Genomic DNA, 17,831 nt, shown 5'->3' with positions numbered 1-17,831 from the left:
GAAACTAAAATGACAAAAGCCAAGACCTTGGCCTCAGATTTCTGATTGTCTTTTCTATCTCAGGGTTTCTCCAATAAGATTTTTTTTTTTTTTTAATTTTTTTTTTTTTTTTCCAACGTTTATTTATTTTTGGGACAGAGAGAGACAGAGCATGAACGGGGGAGGGGCAGAGAGAGAGGGAGACACAGAATCGGAAACAGGCTCCAGGCTCTGAGCCATCAGCCCAGAGCCCGACGCGGGGCTTGAACTCACGGACCGCGAGATCGTGACCTGGCTGAAGTCGGACGCTTAACCGACTGCGCCACCCAGGCGCCCTATAAGATTTTTTTTTTAATGTTTGTTTATTTTTGAGAGAGAATGTGCATGTGCATGCAAGCAGGGCAGAGAGAGAGGGGGTAGAGGATCTGAAAAAGGCTCTGTGCTGACAGCAGAGAGCCCGATGTGAGGCTCAAATTCACAAGTTATGAGATCATGGCCTGAGCCGAAGTTGGATGCTCAAACCTACTGAGCCACCCAGGTGCCCCTCCAATAAGATTTTTTGTAATTTTTTTTTTATTTTTTCTTCATTTTTTTTCCCAACGTTTTTATTTATTTTTTTGGGGGGACAGAGAGAGACAGAGCATGAACGGGGGAGGGGCAGAGAGAGAGGGAGACACAGAATCAGAAACAGGCTCCAGGCCCTGAGCCATCCGCCCAGAACCTGACGCGGGGCTCGAACTCACGGACCGCGAGATCGTGACCTGGCTGAAGTCGGACGCTTAACCGACTGCGCCACCCAGGCGCCCCTAAGATTTTTTTTTAATGTAAGTTTTGAGAGTATATATGTCTTTCGTTGGCATCTTTACTGATTTGCATACTGATATTTCACCTTTGTCTTTGGGCCAGGATAGGACTGGCAGAGGGCTACTGATCCATTTAAAACAGATTTTTCCCCTTCCTTTCAATTTTGAAAAATGAAGCACATCTTGAGGCATACAATTAAATTACTTCAATTATTTTAGACTGATTTTGCTGACAAAATTATATTGAGAAATAATTTTATTTCTCCAACCATAGTTTAATATTTAGCATGTTTTCTTATTCCAGACCAGCATGATCAAGCATTTTCTTCCTATGCTCTTTAAATTTTTATTATTTGCATAAAAAGGAAAATTAGAAATTAATTAATTGGCTTTTTCTAAATTTTTTTTTTTTTAACATTTATTTATTTTTGAGACAGGGAGAGACAGAGCATGAACGGGGGAGGGTCGGAGAGAGAGGGAGACACAGAGTCTGAAACAGGCTCCAGGCTCTGAGCTGTCAGCACAGAGCCCGACGCAGGGCTCGAACTCACGGACCGCGAGATCATGACCTGAGCCGAAGTCGGACGCCCAACCGACTGAGCCACCCAGGCGCCCCAATTGGCTTTTTCTAGATCAGTACTAAAGTTTTTTATTTACTGAGGGGAAGTTTTAATTCTTTGTCATTTCATTGCTATAGAGTTTTGGAATTCTGGTAAGGCTTTCAGTGGCTATAACATAAGATTACTGTCATTACTGTATGAAAATCCTATATAAAATCATCTCTGAATGAGTTTTTAGACCCTTGGATCATTTGAGTCCTTAAATATTTTCCTCTTGTTAAATCTTAACAGCTGTCTTTTATGTATTTTAGTTTAGTTTAAGTATGTGAACGACATGAAAGAAAGACTTAAGGAAGCAGAAGAAAGACTAAGTATTATTTATGGGTAAAAGGTCTTTTGGGCTAATAAGAACAAAAAAGCTGACCCACACTTTCTGTGGATGCTTAACTCACTTTCTGTAGGAGCCAGAGACTGGAATTCCAGGAGTGTATGAATAAATCACCTATTCTCAAATTTTCTAATGAGGTCTTAAGATACTAACTTAATAGAACCTGGCTATAATTAAGATTGAGGTTAGGAATTGTAAGCTTGTTTAGAACAAAGTGCTGCCTGAAGTCAGTGATTATGCTTAGAGAAATTGAGACTCCTGTACAATACCATTCTACACAGTAATTCTTATCTCCCCGTACGATTTGACCTGTCGCTGATTTTGTCTCCTGAGTTTTGCATATAAGTTGTGTTTTTCCTATTTGTAGTTTTCTTCAGGAACTTATAGCATCTCAGCCAGGACAGAATACAGTAAAGACATAGATAAGTAGACCATAAAACAGTGCTTTGGATTTTCTTTCTTCATCTAAAGGAGATTTTAAATAATGCCTTGAGGATTCACGTTGATCAGATCTATGATCTGCCTATTCCAAAGTCAATAGCTTGAAAAAATTGTTTTTCTCTCTTTGCCTTCTCTTTGGATTTTGTAGAACTTGATCTTCTGCCAGGCTGCCGAATGTAGCTACTGTGGAGAGAGAGGAGACCTGGAGAGAGGAAGCAAGTTCTGAGCAGTAGTTTGAGGAAAGGACCAGCAGGGAGAGCTTAGGTGGGAGAGAGGAAAAAGTTATTTAGGGAAATGGAATTTTGGAGTGTGAGCCGAATAGGGCCTATTGTGATAATGAGAGTGTGTTTGTGGTCTTACAAACTCTAGAACATAAAACTTGAATAGAAGAACTATCTTACTCATTTTATGTTCTGTGATATTTAGTATAGGTATAATAGGTGTGTGGCTTGTGAAGTCATCTCTTTAAGAAGTACCATTCATTGAAAAAAAAATGCAGTGGACAGTTGAGTTTAGGGATAATGACTTGGGGGAGTGATTTATAAGGCATTTATTTGTGTGATCCCAGTCATCTAAGATGAAATCTGCTATCTTGGCTCATTGCCCTTTGATAATAACATTGCAGCTCTAGTGTTTTGTTACTCTTATTTTAGATTGGTATATCCTAGTAGGGAAGCTTTGGTTTAAGCAAAAAAACATTTAATGTTTATTTATTTATTTTTGAGAGCAAGGGAGAGCACAAGCTGGAGGGGTAGGGGCAGAGAGAGACAGAGGGAGACACAGAGTCCGAAGCAGGCTGCAGGCTTTGAGCTGTCAGCACAGAGCCCAACGGGGGGCTCAAACTCCTGAACTGCAAGATCATGATTTTAGCCAAAGTTGGATGCTTAACTCACTGAGCCACCCAGGTACCCCATAGTAGGGAAGCTTTTGGATCAATGTATAATGGCTAAATGCTACTTTTTTTTTTTTAACATTTATTTATTTATCTATCTATCTATTTATTTATTTATTTATTTTAGAGAGGGGGAGGGAGGGGGAGAGAGAGTGAGAGAGGGAGACACAGAATCCAAAGCAGGCTCCAGGCTCTGAGCTGTCAGCACGGAGCCCGATGCGGGGCTCAAACTCACCAACTGTGAGATCATGACCTGAGCCGAAGTTGGACTTTTAACTGACTGAACCACCCAGGTGCCCTGACAAGGCTATATTTTCTAACATAAGTATAGTACAGGTATCAAAATCAGGAAATTAGCATTGAAACAATACTGTTGTCTGCAGTTCTTACGCATGTTTTGAAATTTGTCCCAATATTGTCTTTTTAGCTAAATTTTGTTTTTGTTTTCACAGGCTCCAGTGTAGTATCATGTATTATGTTTCCTTGTTTTGTGACTTGTTAGGAGACTGAGGTCTCCTCTGATCTGGAGCAGTCTCTCAGCTTTTCTTTGTCTTTCAGAAACTTGACATTTTATAAGGATACAGGCCAGTTATTTTTATATGATGCTTCTCAATTCAGGGTTATTTCCATATAATTACATTCAGGTTACGGGTTTTTGGTAGAGATACCACAGAATTGATGTTGTGTGCCTCTTAGAGTGAATTATATCAAAAGGCACCTGATGTAATTTAATTTTGTCTCATTACTTAATGACATTATATATATTTAAAGATGTTTCTTATCTCTCCTAATTAATGTTTCAAGTAAATGTTCAGGGTTTTGATGTTTTTCTTTAAATTTGCCTTTGGAATTTTCTGTTTGAGTTAGAGACTAGAGCAGAAGCACTTTAAAAATAAGTTAACTTTAGAAGTACTTAAGACTGTTTTATGGTAACCTATTTTGCACATTTGCTGATAAAGACATCTAGAGATTGAGGCAAGCCCATTGTGTGAGTGTTACCTTGAAACTCCTACCACAGCTCCTGGGGTGAATGTAGAGAGAAGTAAATGTTAGAATACAGATTGCTGGAGTTTTCCAGTGCAGGGCTCTTGGCCACTTACTATCAAGTTAAATTTAGCATCTGAGTGAGCTGCTATAAATAAAGTTTCTTCATTTTTATCTTATTTAATAGATTTTCTTATTTGGGGTGGTGGTTTGTTTCACTTGACAGGGAGCAGGTATAGAATTGTATACACTTTTTCTTAAAGGCTTTCACATTGTGAGACATTCATCAGTATTTCGTTCCTGTTTAGCACTTAGAAAGGGCCTTGCCTAAAACCTGTAATTCTGCTATTCTGGGTGTCCATTCTTTTCTCCCTCTCTGTGCACTATTCTGGTAGATTACTTACGGTGAATGGGGGATAGGGAGACCCTTAGCACATAAGTGGTTTTATACTTTTTCAGATCCCCCTGAGTCCAGCCATGCCGGCTCCCATGTGGCTGTGACTGCCCAGCATGCCCTATGCTGAGATGATCCAGTTACTGAAGGACTGCTCACGCGGGGAGCCGGCCTGTTGGGAGGGGGTTGGGTGAGTTAATTTCTTTCATTTTTAAGAAAAAAAATTATATGGTGTGATTTGGCCAAAAAACACACCTTATAAATAAAAATAAATGGGTTGCTGGACCCTCTCATGGCTAAGCCATCCCAGCTCTTACATCAATTCTGCATAGTATAATGCTTCTAAATAGAAGAAATTTAAAGAACCTTATGAAAATTTGAGTGACTTTTTAAATAGAAAAGTAATCAGTAAATTAAGAAGTGGCCAAATTATAATAGGCCCTATTAAATGATACCTATCTGAAATGGTAAAAATGAAACATAGTCTCACGCTAGTCTCCTTTTTAGTGATAAATTTCATTTTAGAATGACTTTACATATAGCCTGTTATCCTGAGCATTAGAAAAAGTATCCATCTGTTATGTCTATACTCTGAAGATTTTCCAAGGCTGGTTGAAGAGGATGGTTAACTTGTCTTTAGTTAACACATTTGTCTTTAGTTCCTGCCAGAGTAGTTTTGGGCCTTAGTCTATGATTTGTAGGGTGGTCTTTGGAGTATTGGTACTATTACTGTCCAAGCGGAGAGTGGAGTCTCACATAAGCTATCTTTGCTCACTCTTGTTAACATTTTGAAATCTAGTTCTGGGGAACTAGGACTGGGAAATTCTGCTTCTGGAGAAAATATCCCCTGAGTTACAGATAGATATTGTTTATGTTCTATAAACTATGAAGCCTCTTTGTCAGCTGATATGGAGGATGATAATTGGGGAACAAAACTTATAGTTTTAGTCAGGCAACAAAAACAGCCCGCTAGAGGAACAATAATCTGTAATTGCCTGTTGTCCGTAAAAGGCAAAAGTTGGAGACTTGGGGCGCCTGGCTGGCTCAGTTGGTGGAGTGTGCGACTTTTGATTTTGGGGTTGTGAGTTTAAACCCATGTTGAGTGTAGAGATTACTTAAAAAAATAAAATCCTTGAAGCTGGGGACTTAATCAAAAGGAGGATGTTAGGTGTAGTCCACTCATTCATTGCAGACCATATTTCTCCTGCTTGTGGTGCCTTGGTTCTGTGAGTTTGTTTCTCTGGTGATTAGATCCATAATGTTTAAATCTTACCTGGTGTTGCAGTACAGCTTATTAAATTTTACCGTACCTGTTTACTCCTGACAAGAGCATGGGTGTTCTTTCCTATCATCTCTGGGGTGTACTCCTCATAGCACTTCCTTCTCGCCTTTTTAAAGGAGCTCATCATTTCATGTTCCATAGTGTTTAGCTGCTTCCTCACCTGCAGTCTCCTCTCCTGTGGGCCTGTCTTACCAGCTGCCTCCAGGCTGCTGTCTATATGCAGCTTCTGTCAAGTTCGTCCTTCCCACTCAAACTTTGACTTAGGCTCAGGTCTCTGAGTGCCCTCTGTGCTTAGTTGCTTTTGGTAACAGAAATCAAATATTCTAAAGGTTTTCTAATCTTTCTCCTAGTCACTAGAATTTTTTTGAAATTGGCTCTACTTTTACTTTGCTTGGTTATTATTTCATTTAGTTTACGGTTTAGCTGCCAAGCTTTTTTCTTTGTAATTACATTCTTTAAAGTTTGAAAATCAGGGCATCTGGGTGGCTCAGTCGGTTAAGCGTCCGACTGCAGCTCCGGTCATGATTTCACGGTTCGTGAGTTTGGGCCCCACTCAGGCTCTGTGCTGACAGCTCAGAGCCTGGAGCCTGCTTCGGATTCTGTGTCTCCCTCTCTGTTTGCCCCTCCCCTGCTCATGCTCGGTCTCTCTCACTCTCAAAAATGAATAAATGTTAAAAAAAAAATTTAAGTTTGAAAATCCACAGCTTTTTTTTTTTTTTTTAATCCACTGTTAAACAGAAACCATGGTATTATGACAAGTTGACTGGGTTCTAACCTATTAACTAATTCTCTATGAAGGGGATATGGTGGTTTGAGGAGATAGGAGATAGATATGTGTCCAGGGGAGAGGGAAGTGAATGGACTAAAGGAATATGTTAAATCGATAAGGAATATATTAAGGGTGGTATTCAGGATGCATTTGAGGTACCTGGTTCTGAATTTAAAGTGAGACCACACACTGCTTTTGTATCTTTAATTCCATGCCTGTGTAAGCTGAACATGTATGGGCCAGGGAACTAGGTGTAGTAGAGCAGGAGAGGCCAGGGAACCAGAGGTTCATGCAAGATTGATTATAGCAACTGACCGGAATTTAATGTGGGTAAGAAGAACAAGGAAGCGAGTGTGCAGAAAGTTTGGTAGAACTAATGGATTTAAGGTCCTGGCAGGGATTAAAGGATTGCAGAGTTGGGCTACTAGAGGGAGTGAATTTGAAGGACATGAGGGGATTGTATGAGGTTGAGAATATAGAGGGCTTATAGTTAGTAATGTATTCATGGGAATGAGTTCTCGATGTGTGGTGACAGGACAAAGGGGAGTTTGAGGAACCAGGGGCGGGAGGGCTCCCTGTTTATGAGCAATGATTTTTGTTGCGGTATTGTAAGTAAGAAAATATGCTTCTGCATTTAGACAAAAATACTTAAATTTTTCTACTTAAAAGCATAGAATGTTCCTAGTGGGAACAGAGGTTTAAATGATAAGAAATCCAGAGTAATACTTTATTAACTCTTTAGATGTTGCCATTTTCTAAATCAGGTATCCTCAGTCTGGGATCCACAGATGGATTCTGAAATAGAATGCAGAATTATCATATCTTGCTTCTGGGGAAAGGGCTCACAGATGTCATTAAAATATCTAAGAATTGCTAGCACCATATATAAACAGAACACATATAGTTACATAGCAAAAATGTTTAATTTTAAGAGTATAGATTTTGAAGTCTGGCTATCAGTTTTGTATTGATAGGGCCAAAACATCAACTAACATTCATGTCTTTGTTTAGGGACATGGTGTCTTTGAACAGAAATGAATATGTATCTTTACCTGGATAGCTGGGGAAGAGGGCCTTTATGATGCTTAAGTGTTGCTTTAAATTAGTTTTTAAAATTAATTTTGCTCCTGTTCTTAAATTCTAGTACATGACTCTCAACCCTTCTACTAAGAGGAAGAATACTGGATCCCCAGATAGGAAGCCTTCAAAAAAATCCAAGACAGACAGCTCTTCTCTGAGTTCACCACTAAATCCCAAGTTATGGTGTCACGTACATTTGAAGAAATCCTTGAATGGCTCACCACTCAAAGTGAAGAACTCAAAGAATTCCAAGTCTCCAGAAGAACATCTGGAAGAAGTGATGAAGATGATGTCACCCAACAAGCTACACGCCAACTTTCACATTCCTAAGAAAGGCCCACCTGCCAAGAAATCAGGGAAGCATAGTGACAAACCTTTGAAAGTGAAGGGTAGAAGCAAAGGCATCCTTAATGGACAGAAATCCACAGGTAATTCCAAATCTCCTAAAAAGGGCTTGAAGACTCCTAAAACCAAAATGAAGCAGATGACTTTGTTGGATATGGCCAAAGGCACTCAGAAGATGACCCGAGCCCCACGGAATTCTGGGGGTACACCCAGGTCTTCTAGTAAACCCCATAAACATCTGCCTCCTGCTGCCCTACACCTTATTGCCTACTACAAAGAAAACAAAGACAGGGAGGACAAGAAGAGTGCCCTGTCCTGTGTTATCTCCAAAACAGCTCGTCTGCTCTCCAGTGAAGATAGAGCTCGTCTCCCAGAAGAGCTGCGAAGTATTGTTCAAAAACGCTTTGAGCTTCTAGAACATAAAAAGCGGTGGGCCTCTATGTCTGAAGAGCAGCGCAAAGAATATTTGAAAAAGAAACGAGAGGAGCTGAAAGAAAAGTTGAAGGAGAAAGCCAAGGAGAGGAGAGAGAAAGAAATGCTTGAGAAACTGGAAAAGCAGAAGAGGTACGAGGACCAAGAGTTAACTGGCAAAAGCCTTCCAGCGTTTAGGTTGGTGGATACCCCTGAAGGGCTGCCCAACACACTGTTTGGGGACGTGGCCATGGTGGTGGAGTTCTTGAGCTGTTACTCTGGGCTACTCTTACCAGATGCTCAGTATCCTATTACTGCTGTGTCCCTCATGGAAGCCTTGAGTGCAGAAAAAGGTGGCTTTTTATATCTGAATAGAGTGTTGGTCATCCTCTTACAGACCTTATTGCAAGATGAAATAGCAGAAGACTATGGCGAATTGGGAATGAAGCTGTCAGAAATCCCTCTGACACTACATTCTGTCTCGGAGCTGGTGCGGCTCTGCTTGCGCAAATCTGACGTTCAGGAAGAAAGCGAGGGCTCAGACACGGACGACAATAAAGATTCAGCACCATTTGAGGATAATGAAGTACAAGATGAGTTCCTAGAGAAGCTGGAGACCTCGGAGTTTTTTGAACTGACGTCAGAAGAGAAGCTCCAGATCTTGACGGCCCTCTGCCACCGCATCCTCATGACGTACTCGGTGCAAGACCACATGGAAACCAGACAGCAGATGTCTGCAGAGTTGTGGAAAGAGCGGCTTGCTGTACTGAAGGAAGAGAATGATAAGAAGAGAGCAGAGAAACAGAAAAGAAAAGAAATGGAAGCCAGAAACAAGGAAAATGGAAAAGAGGAGAATGGGCTGGGCAAAACTGATAGGAAAAAAGAGGTTGTGAAGTTTGAACCCCAGGTAGATGTGGGAGCTGAAGACATGATTAGCGCGGTGAAGAGCAGGCGGCTGCTCGCCATCCAGGCCAAGAAGGAGCGGGAGATCCAGGAGAGAGAAATGAAAGGTAAAGAAAGCCTTGTGTTGGGAGCAGAAGGGAAACCCTTTAGAAGGTAGTAGAAGGAAGGAAATTGCCAGGGTACAGTCTCTCTTTGTCACAGTTGTTTGGTTATTTCTGTATGCAGTAACCCAGATCCCACTTAGGCAATATTCTGGCAGGCGTGTTCAGCCTGGCATTCTGCAGTGAGGGATGGTTTGAGATTAATGTGACATTGGCATCTTTTCTGGATTTAGTAAAGGACCAAAATCACAAATGGCCATAGTGGAAATAACCTATAACTTGGGAATCGCTGGCCTGGTTTCAAACCTTACCTCTGACTTAGCTGTATTCTTTTGGGCAAGTTACTTATTCATGCCTCAGTTCCCTTAACATGCTTGTTAAGATTGTTACAACAATTGAATGGCAGGGTCTTTGAAGCCCTCAGCACAGTTGCCAACTCAGGTATTAATCTTTCCCTTGTTAAGGTTTAAGAATGTAAAAATTTGGGACTTTGATAATTCTGTCAAACTTTTTTTTAATGTTCAGTATTTTGAGAGAGAGAGAGAGCGAGCACCCATGCTTGTGAGCAGGGGTGGGGTAGAGGGGGGCGGGAAACAGAGGAACTGAAGCAGGCTCTGCACCGACAGCAGTGAGCCCATTGTGGGGCTTGAACTCACGAACCATGAAATCATGACCTGACCTGAGTCAGATGCTAAGCCGACTGAGCCACCCAGGCACACTTGAACATTTTTGTAAACAGCTTTATTAAGTAGTTCACATACCATACAACTTGTCCATTAAGTGAATAACTCATAGTTGTTTTTTTTTAATGTGTTATTTAAATTTTTTTTATTAATGTTTTCTTTTATTTTTGAGAAAGATACAGATTGTCAGCAGGGGAGGGGTAGGGGCAGAGAGAGAGGGGACACAGAATCTGAAGCAGGCACCAGGCTTTGAGCTGTCAGCACAGAGCTGGACATGGGGCTCGAACTCCTGAACCACGAGATCGTGACCTGAGCTGAGTCGGATGTTTAACCGACTGAGCCACCCAGGCGTCCTGAGTGTTTTTTTAATAAACTTGAAAGTTTATCTTGAGAGAGAGAGAGTGCGAGTAGGGGAGAGAGAGAGAGAGGAGGAGAGAGAGAGGAGAGAGAGAATCCCAGTCTCTGCATTGTCAGCACAGAGCCCGACGTGGGGCTGAAACTCACAAACTGAGATCATGACCTGAGCTGAAACCAAGAGTCGGACACTTAACCAACTGAACCACCCTGGCACCCCCTCCCCCTTATATGTGTAACTTTCATCATAATTTTAGAACATACTCATCTGAGAAAGAAACCCTATACTCTTTAGCTATCATCACCCTGTCCATCCAGACTTGACTTTTCTGACATATATAAATGAAATCCTATAATGAATGCATGGTCTTTTATGTCTGCTTTCTTTCACTCAGCATAATGTTGTCAAGGTTCATCCATGTTGTGGTAGTTATCAGTTTTCATTTCTTTTATGGCTGAATGATACTCCATTGTTTGGATATACCACATTTTGTTTATCCATTCATTAGTTGATGAATGTTTGATTTGTTTCCACCTTTTGGCTACTATGAAGACTGCTATAAGCATTGGTATGTAAGTTCTTGTGTGGACGTTGTCGTTTCTCTTAGGTATATACCAGAATTGAATTGCTGGGTCATATGTTCGCCATCCTCAACTGTTTGGGGGATCTGCTAGACATTTTCCAAAGTGGCTGCACAATTTTACATACAGATGTACCTGTAGTGTATGAGAATTCTAATTTTTCTGCATCAACAACACTTGTTATTAAATGACTCCTTGATTCTAGTGGTTGTGAATTAGTATGTCACTGTGGTTTTGATATGCGTTTCCTTGATGACTAATGATACCAGGCATCTCCGTATGTGCCTCTTGGTCATTTGTGTTTCTTTGCAGGAATATTCCAATCTTTTGTCCATTTTCAAATTGGGTTGTCTTTTTATTATTAAATTGTAAGAGATCTTTATATTTTCTAGATATAAATCCCTTATCAGATCTATGATCTGCAGATATTTTCACCCAGCTTTTTTGTGTTGTCTTTTTACTTTCTTGATAGTATCCTTTGAAGCCCAAATTTTAAGTTTGAAAGTCCAATTTATCTATTTTTTCTTTGGTTGTTCTTAGTTTTAGTGTCATATCTAAGAATCTGTTGCCAAATCCAAGGTCTTTAACTCTTACATTTAGGTCTTTGGTTCATTCTGAGTTAATTTTTGTATATGGTATGAGGGTAGGGACCCAACCTTATTCTTTTGCATGTGGCTGTAATATCATTTATTCAAATGACTGCTCTTTCCCCACTGAATGATTTTGACACCCTTGTCAAAAATCATTTGACTGTGGAGCACCTTGGTGGTTCAGTTGGCTACAGCATCCAACTCGATTTTGGCTCAGTTCGTGATCTCACTATTTGTGAGTTCAAGCTCCGCATTGGCTCTGTGCTGACAGTGTGGAGCCTGCTTGGGATTCTAATTCTCTCTGCCCTCCCTCACTCTTGCTCTCGCTTGTGCTCTCTCAAAATAAATGAATAAACTTAAAAAAAAAAAACCACATCATTTGACTATAGACACGTTTTTATTTCCGGACTCTCAGTTCTGTTGTATTGATCTGTCTGTCCTTAGCTCCAGTACCACGGTGTCTAGATTCTTGTTGCTTTGTAATAAGTTCGGAATTGGAGAAGTGTGAATTTTCTAACTTGTTCTTTTTCAAGATAGTTTTATATGTTCTGGGTCCCTTATAATTCCACAGTGGTTTTAGAATCAGTTAATTTCTGTGAAGAAAGCAGCTAGGATTCTGATAGAGATTGTGTTGAATCTGTAGATCACTTCCTTTAAAAAAAATTTTTTTTTACATTTATTTTTGAGAGAGAGACCGAGCACAAGTGGGGGAGGGGCAGAGAGAGAAGGAGACACAGAATCGGAAGCAGGCTCCAGGCTCCGAGCTGTCAGCACAGGGCCCGATGTGGGGCTCGAACTCAAAAACCACGAGATCATGACCTGAGCCGAAGTCGCTCAACCAACTGAGCCACCCAGGCGCCCTTATCAGTTCCTTTTTTTAAAAAATGTTTTCTTTCTGGGGTGCCTGGGTGGCTCAGTCGGTTGAGTGACCGACTTCGGGTCAGGTCATGATCTCGCGGTTTGTGAGTTCGAGCCCCGCATCGGGCTCTGTGCTGACAGCTCAGAGCCTGGAGCCTGCTTCGGATTCTGTGTCTCCCTCTCTCTCTGCCCCTCCCCACTCATGCTCTGTCTGTCTCTCAGAAATAAATAAACATTAAAAAAACAAATTTTTAAAAGTTTTATTTTTGAGAGAGAATACAAGCAGGGAAGGAGTGGGGGGGGGGGGCGTGCAGAGGATTGAAGCAGGCTCTGCACTGACAGCAGCGAGCCCAATGCAGGACACAAACTCCTGAACTGTGAGATCGTGACCTGAGCTGAAGCCTGACGCTCAACTGACTGTAGATAGGTCAGTTTTGAGTATTGCTCTCTTAATGATATTTTGTCTTCTGATCCATGAACATCAGATGTTTTCTTTATTTAGATCATTACTTTCTTTCAACAAATATTTTGTAGTTTTCAAAGTATACATTTTGTACTTTGTTAAATTTATTCCTAAATTTTGACACCCAAGGGTTCCGGTTTGCCATCCCTCATTCTGTATTTGTATCTCCCTTCTTATAACATCATGAGAACCTTAGTGTATCCATCAATATCAGTGTGTACTTATTTGCTCAGTCTTATGATGTACACAAAATAAGTTTCATAGTTGCTGTTACCCACAGTAAACCTGCTATGTTTATTGGGGTTTTTTGATTTTTAAGCTATTTTGATCACTGTTACAGTATCCAACCTTAGGAAAGTTTCCAGCTTGTGAAATGAAGATGGTAAAAACCATTTATTTGTCAAAGTTGGATACTAAGAATTAGACAGATACGTAGAAATAACTTCAGTAGTTCTTTCATGTATATGTAATACTTCTTTTAAAACAGATTTTAAGGACTCCTGACTGGCTCAGTCGGTTAAGCATCTGATTGTTGATTTCAGCTCAGGTCATGATCTCACATTTTGTGAGTTTGAGCCCCACATTGGGCTCTGTTCTGGCAGCACAGATTCTGCTTGGGATTCTTCCTTTCTCTCTGCCTTTCCTCTGCTTGTGCTGTGTCAAAATAAGTAAATAAATAAAACATAAAAAAAAAAACAAAAACAGGTTTTAGTTTATACTAAGTAAGGCCGCTGGAATGTTTTTACATGTATATACACACACATATGTGTGTGTGTGTGTGTATATATATATATATATATATACACATGTATATATACACACATTGCATTTATATGTGTGTACTTTCCAGTTTTAAAGTTATATATATATAGTCATTGTGTATATGTATATAATATTATATATGTAATAACTGTATGTATATAACTATTATATACGTGTATGTATACGTGTGTGTGTATGTATGTGTATATATATATATATATATATATATATATATATATATATATATGTAATCACACTTTAGCTGTGTTTCACCAGAAATGTAATGATTTCTTCTTGAGTTTTCTTTTTAATGGTTTTTTAAGTTAAAAAAAAATGTTTACTTAATTTTTGAGAGAGACAGAGTGTGAGCAGGGGAGGGACAGAGAAAGAGGGAGACACAGAATCTAAACCAGGCTCCAGGCTCTGAGCTGTCAGCACCAGAGCCCAACATGGAGCTCAAACTAAAGAACCATGAGATCATGACCTGAGCTGAAGTTGGATGCTTAACTGACTGAGCTACCCACGCACCCCCTCTTTTTTTTTTTTTTTTCAGTTTATTTATTTATTTATTTATTTATTTATTTATTTTTTCAACGTTTATTTATTTTTGGGACAGAGAGAGACAGAGCATGAACGGGGGAGGGGCAGAGAGAGAGGGAGACACAGAATCGGAAACAGGCTCCAGGCTCTGAGCCATCAGCCCAGAGCCCGACGCGGGGCTCGAACTCACGGACCGCGAGATCGTGACCTGGCTGAAGTCGGACGCTTAACCGACTGCGCCACCCAGGCGCCCCTCAGTTTATTTATTTTGAGAGAGGTAGAGCCTGGGCAATTGAGGGAGGGGCAGAGAGAGAGGGAAGGAGAATCCCAAGCAGGCTCAGCACTGTCAGCATGGAGCCCAATGCTGGGCTAGAGCTCACCAACCATGAGATAATGATCTGAGCTAAAATCAAGAGTCATGAGGTGCCTGGGTGGCTCAGTAGGTTAAGTGTCCCGACTTTGGCTGAGGTCATGAGCTCATGGTCCACGATTTCAAGCCCCAAGTCACGCTGTGTGCTGACAGCTCAGAGCCTGGAGCCTGCTTCAGATTCTGTGTCTCCCTCTCTCTGCCCCTCCCTCATTCACGTGCACGCGTGCTCTCTCTCTCTCTCTCTCTCTCTTTCTCTCAAAAATAAGCATTAAAAAAAAGTCGGATGCTTAAACTGCCACCCAGGCGCCCCTCTTCTTGGGTTTTTGAAGTGTTTCTTTCTGTGTGTTATATTTATCTTAACACATGACAGAGGAAAGGCAGTTGATTATTTATTTATTTATTTATTTATTTATTTATCTATGGCACTCTTAATTGATGTAGAGAAATAAGGGACAAAGACTGTTAATATTTTGCCAAGGCCAGTACTTGAATTAGAATTCAGGTCTTTCAGTGTCTCCTTCAGTTCTATAGCCTCTGAAACTAAATTTGGTCTTCTTTTTATGACTTGCCCTGAGTTTTTTGTTTATTTGTGGCCGTAGGAGAAAGAACTTGTATTGTGATGAAGCCATTACTGTTTTTATCATTACCTTTGTACTTATATTTACTGTAATCCTTGTTGCAAACATAGTTCCATTCAGGAGAGCAAACTTTGTTAAAGGTAACAAGTATCATGTTGGTTTTAAATAACTGAGATTTGTCTTGTTTAAAGTAACATCTGTAGATTGATGTGTTTTCCAGATTCTTATCATGCTGTAGAGGCTGTCATTATTAGAAGATCAGTGTTACAAATTCTGGCCTTGTAAATAGCAGCACTGTATACTTACTGTTTCAAAATTTGTGACAGTTATAGAAAAACTGAAAAGACAAGATTACTGAGCTGCTTTTGTTGTTGAGAGAAATTTCTGGGTGGATGAATGATCGGGAATAAATTGAGTAAAACTTCTTTTTTTCATCTGTAACAGTAGTAACTTGCTGAATAACCAACCCCCGAATGGTATTCAGTATGCAGTGATGATTATTATCCACAAGTGCTTGCCTGCCCGCCCTTGATTTCTCAGTTCTTTTTGCTTGTCACCAAGGCTAATAAGCTGAATAATAATCAGCTTCCTCAGTACCAAAATATGTTTTCAAAATAACTATTCTGGTTTTATTCATTCTCATAATTTTGAGGATCAATTAATTCTCTTTAGGGACTGTTTTAATGTTCCATTTTAAATTATTAATAGAATTAATCTAATTTGATTATTAAAATTAGTAAGAAGTTACATTTTGAAGAGAAAAGATTTTGCATTGAGTTGATGGTTGCGGTATCATCAGAATTCAAAGGACATAGGGCAACCAGCCTTATAGCACATCATTTCTTACAACAGATCAGAATCAGGAGAAGGAAACTAATAAGGTTTGACGGAAAATCGACTTTATACTTTCTGCTCTGTATTCTACTTAATTTGTAAGAATGGAATTTATTAGGGAAAAAAATCTAGTTGATTCTTTTATCTGTAACAGTGAAACTAGAACGTGAAGCTGAAGAAGAACGAATACGAAAGCACAAAGCAGCTGCCGAGAAGGCTTTCCAGGAAGGAATTGCCAAGGCAAAGCTGGTCATGCGCAGGACTCCTATTGGTACAGATCGAAACCATAACAGGTAAGTTACTAAACTTAATTTTTGTTATCTTCTAGAGCTGTTCTATTGTTCCTAGTTATGAAACTGCCTAAAGTACCAAGAATAGACAGGCTTCCCTATTTATGGATTTCAGAAACAATTGCTCTTCACACATTTATTGAATATTTTCTGTGCCACATGCTAGTTACAAAGTTAAGTAAGACATGACCCTGTTCTTGAAGATACTACAGATATGAAACTTAAATTATTGTGATTTGCGAAATGTAATTCAAATAGAGTTTATTAAAAATAGCGATACATTTTGCATGTGTACATTGTGTCGAACCTAAACAGAAATATTAGAAGTTATAAAAATTACAGCTGTGAATCTCAAATTTCAAAAATGTTGGTATTCTGTGCCTTACTTTATCATTTGTATCTATCTGAATTTTCAGTGATATTGTGTGATCATCTCCACTAACAGTCATGCTCATAATCTGTCATTATCTTACTAATATATGGTTGTGATTTATAGATACTGGCTCTTCTCAGATGAAGTTCCAGGATTGTTCATTGAAAAAGGCTGGGTACATGACAGCATCGACTACCGATTCAATCACCGCAAAGACCGTGCGGACTCTCCTGATGAGGATTACTGTCCCCGAAGTATGTATATATCTACCAGTTCTTTTACCCTGCTTGAGTAGGGTCATTAATAAGGACTGTATTTTCTCTGTCACTTTTTCCATTTGAAAGAATTCTTTATTGTCTTCTTAGGTAGATGTATTTGAGTGGGATGGGAGAATGTGAAATGCACGGAAGAAGGAAGGAAACTAACATTTGATTACCAATTTTGTTCCAGGTATAGTGTGAAAAGAGCTTGAATATTAGGATATTTGGGTATTAGATTTTATACAAATAGTCTTCAAACTTTGTTCCTTAAAAGTCTCTTTGTAGGTACCTTAATGGCTGGAATTGAGGTGAAGGGGCTAAGAAGGCAGTTACACATCTTCCAAAACTTATTTATTCAGTATTTATAGAGCATCTTGTATGTGCCAACCAATTTTTCATGTTTTGCTATAAGATAGCAAACAAGACAGATAAGGTGCTGAATGTCATTTAACTAAAATTCTAGTGAGGGGAAACAGCAAATAACTAAAAATAAGTGACGGAGAAAGGGTCATAAAGGGATACTGATGTTCTTTTTCTTGATCTGGGTTCTAGTTACACGGGTCTATTCAGTTTGTAAAATAAATACAGAGGGGCACTTTTTTTCTTGAGGTATATATTGAATATATATTATATATAACAACATTTACATATATAATATGTATAATATTTCAAGAAAGAAATTAAAAGAAAAAATTTTTAATGAAAAAAACCAAATGGTGAGGTTAAGTCAGGATTTCTCAACCTTACTGACATTTTGGGTGAGATAATTCTTTGTAGACGGGGGTCATTCCTGTGTATTGTAGGATATTTAGCAGCATCCCTGGCCTCAGTGGACTAGATGCAATAGTGACAGCCAAATATGTCACTAGACATTGCCACATGGCTCCTGGGAGGCAGCCTGGCTCCCAATTGAGAACCCCTGGGTTAAATGATCTGCAAGCTTCCTTCTAGCTCTGCTTTCT

The 17,831-nt window shown here is 39.7% G+C and overlaps 1 protein-coding gene across 2 annotated transcripts in view; it reads left to right on the top strand.

Annotated features, from left to right (window-relative positions):
• The window catches only part of BAZ1B (bromodomain adjacent to zinc finger domain 1B), a 76,267-nt gene that overhangs the window by 30,904 nt on the left and 27,532 nt on the right, over positions 1 to 17,831 (top strand). For both annotated transcript variants that reach the window (XM_045461622.1, XM_045461621.1), the window contains exons 7-9: positions 7,637 to 9,338; positions 16,101 to 16,239; positions 16,733 to 16,863. In XM_045461622.1, coding sequence (XP_045317578.1) covers positions 7,637 to 9,338; positions 16,101 to 16,239; positions 16,733 to 16,863 — 1,972 coding nt within the window. The remainder of the gene's footprint in view (positions 1 to 7,636; positions 9,339 to 16,100; positions 16,240 to 16,732; positions 16,864 to 17,831) is intronic.

This window comes from Leopardus geoffroyi, chromosome E3 (genome assembly GCF_018350155.1).
Source record: "Leopardus geoffroyi isolate Oge1 chromosome E3, O.geoffroyi_Oge1_pat1.0, whole genome shotgun sequence".
Taxonomy (NCBI): domain Eukaryota; kingdom Metazoa; phylum Chordata; class Mammalia; order Carnivora; family Felidae; genus Leopardus; species Leopardus geoffroyi.
Note: the sequence above shows the minus strand (reverse complement) of the source record. Positions and strands in the feature narration are given on the sequence as shown.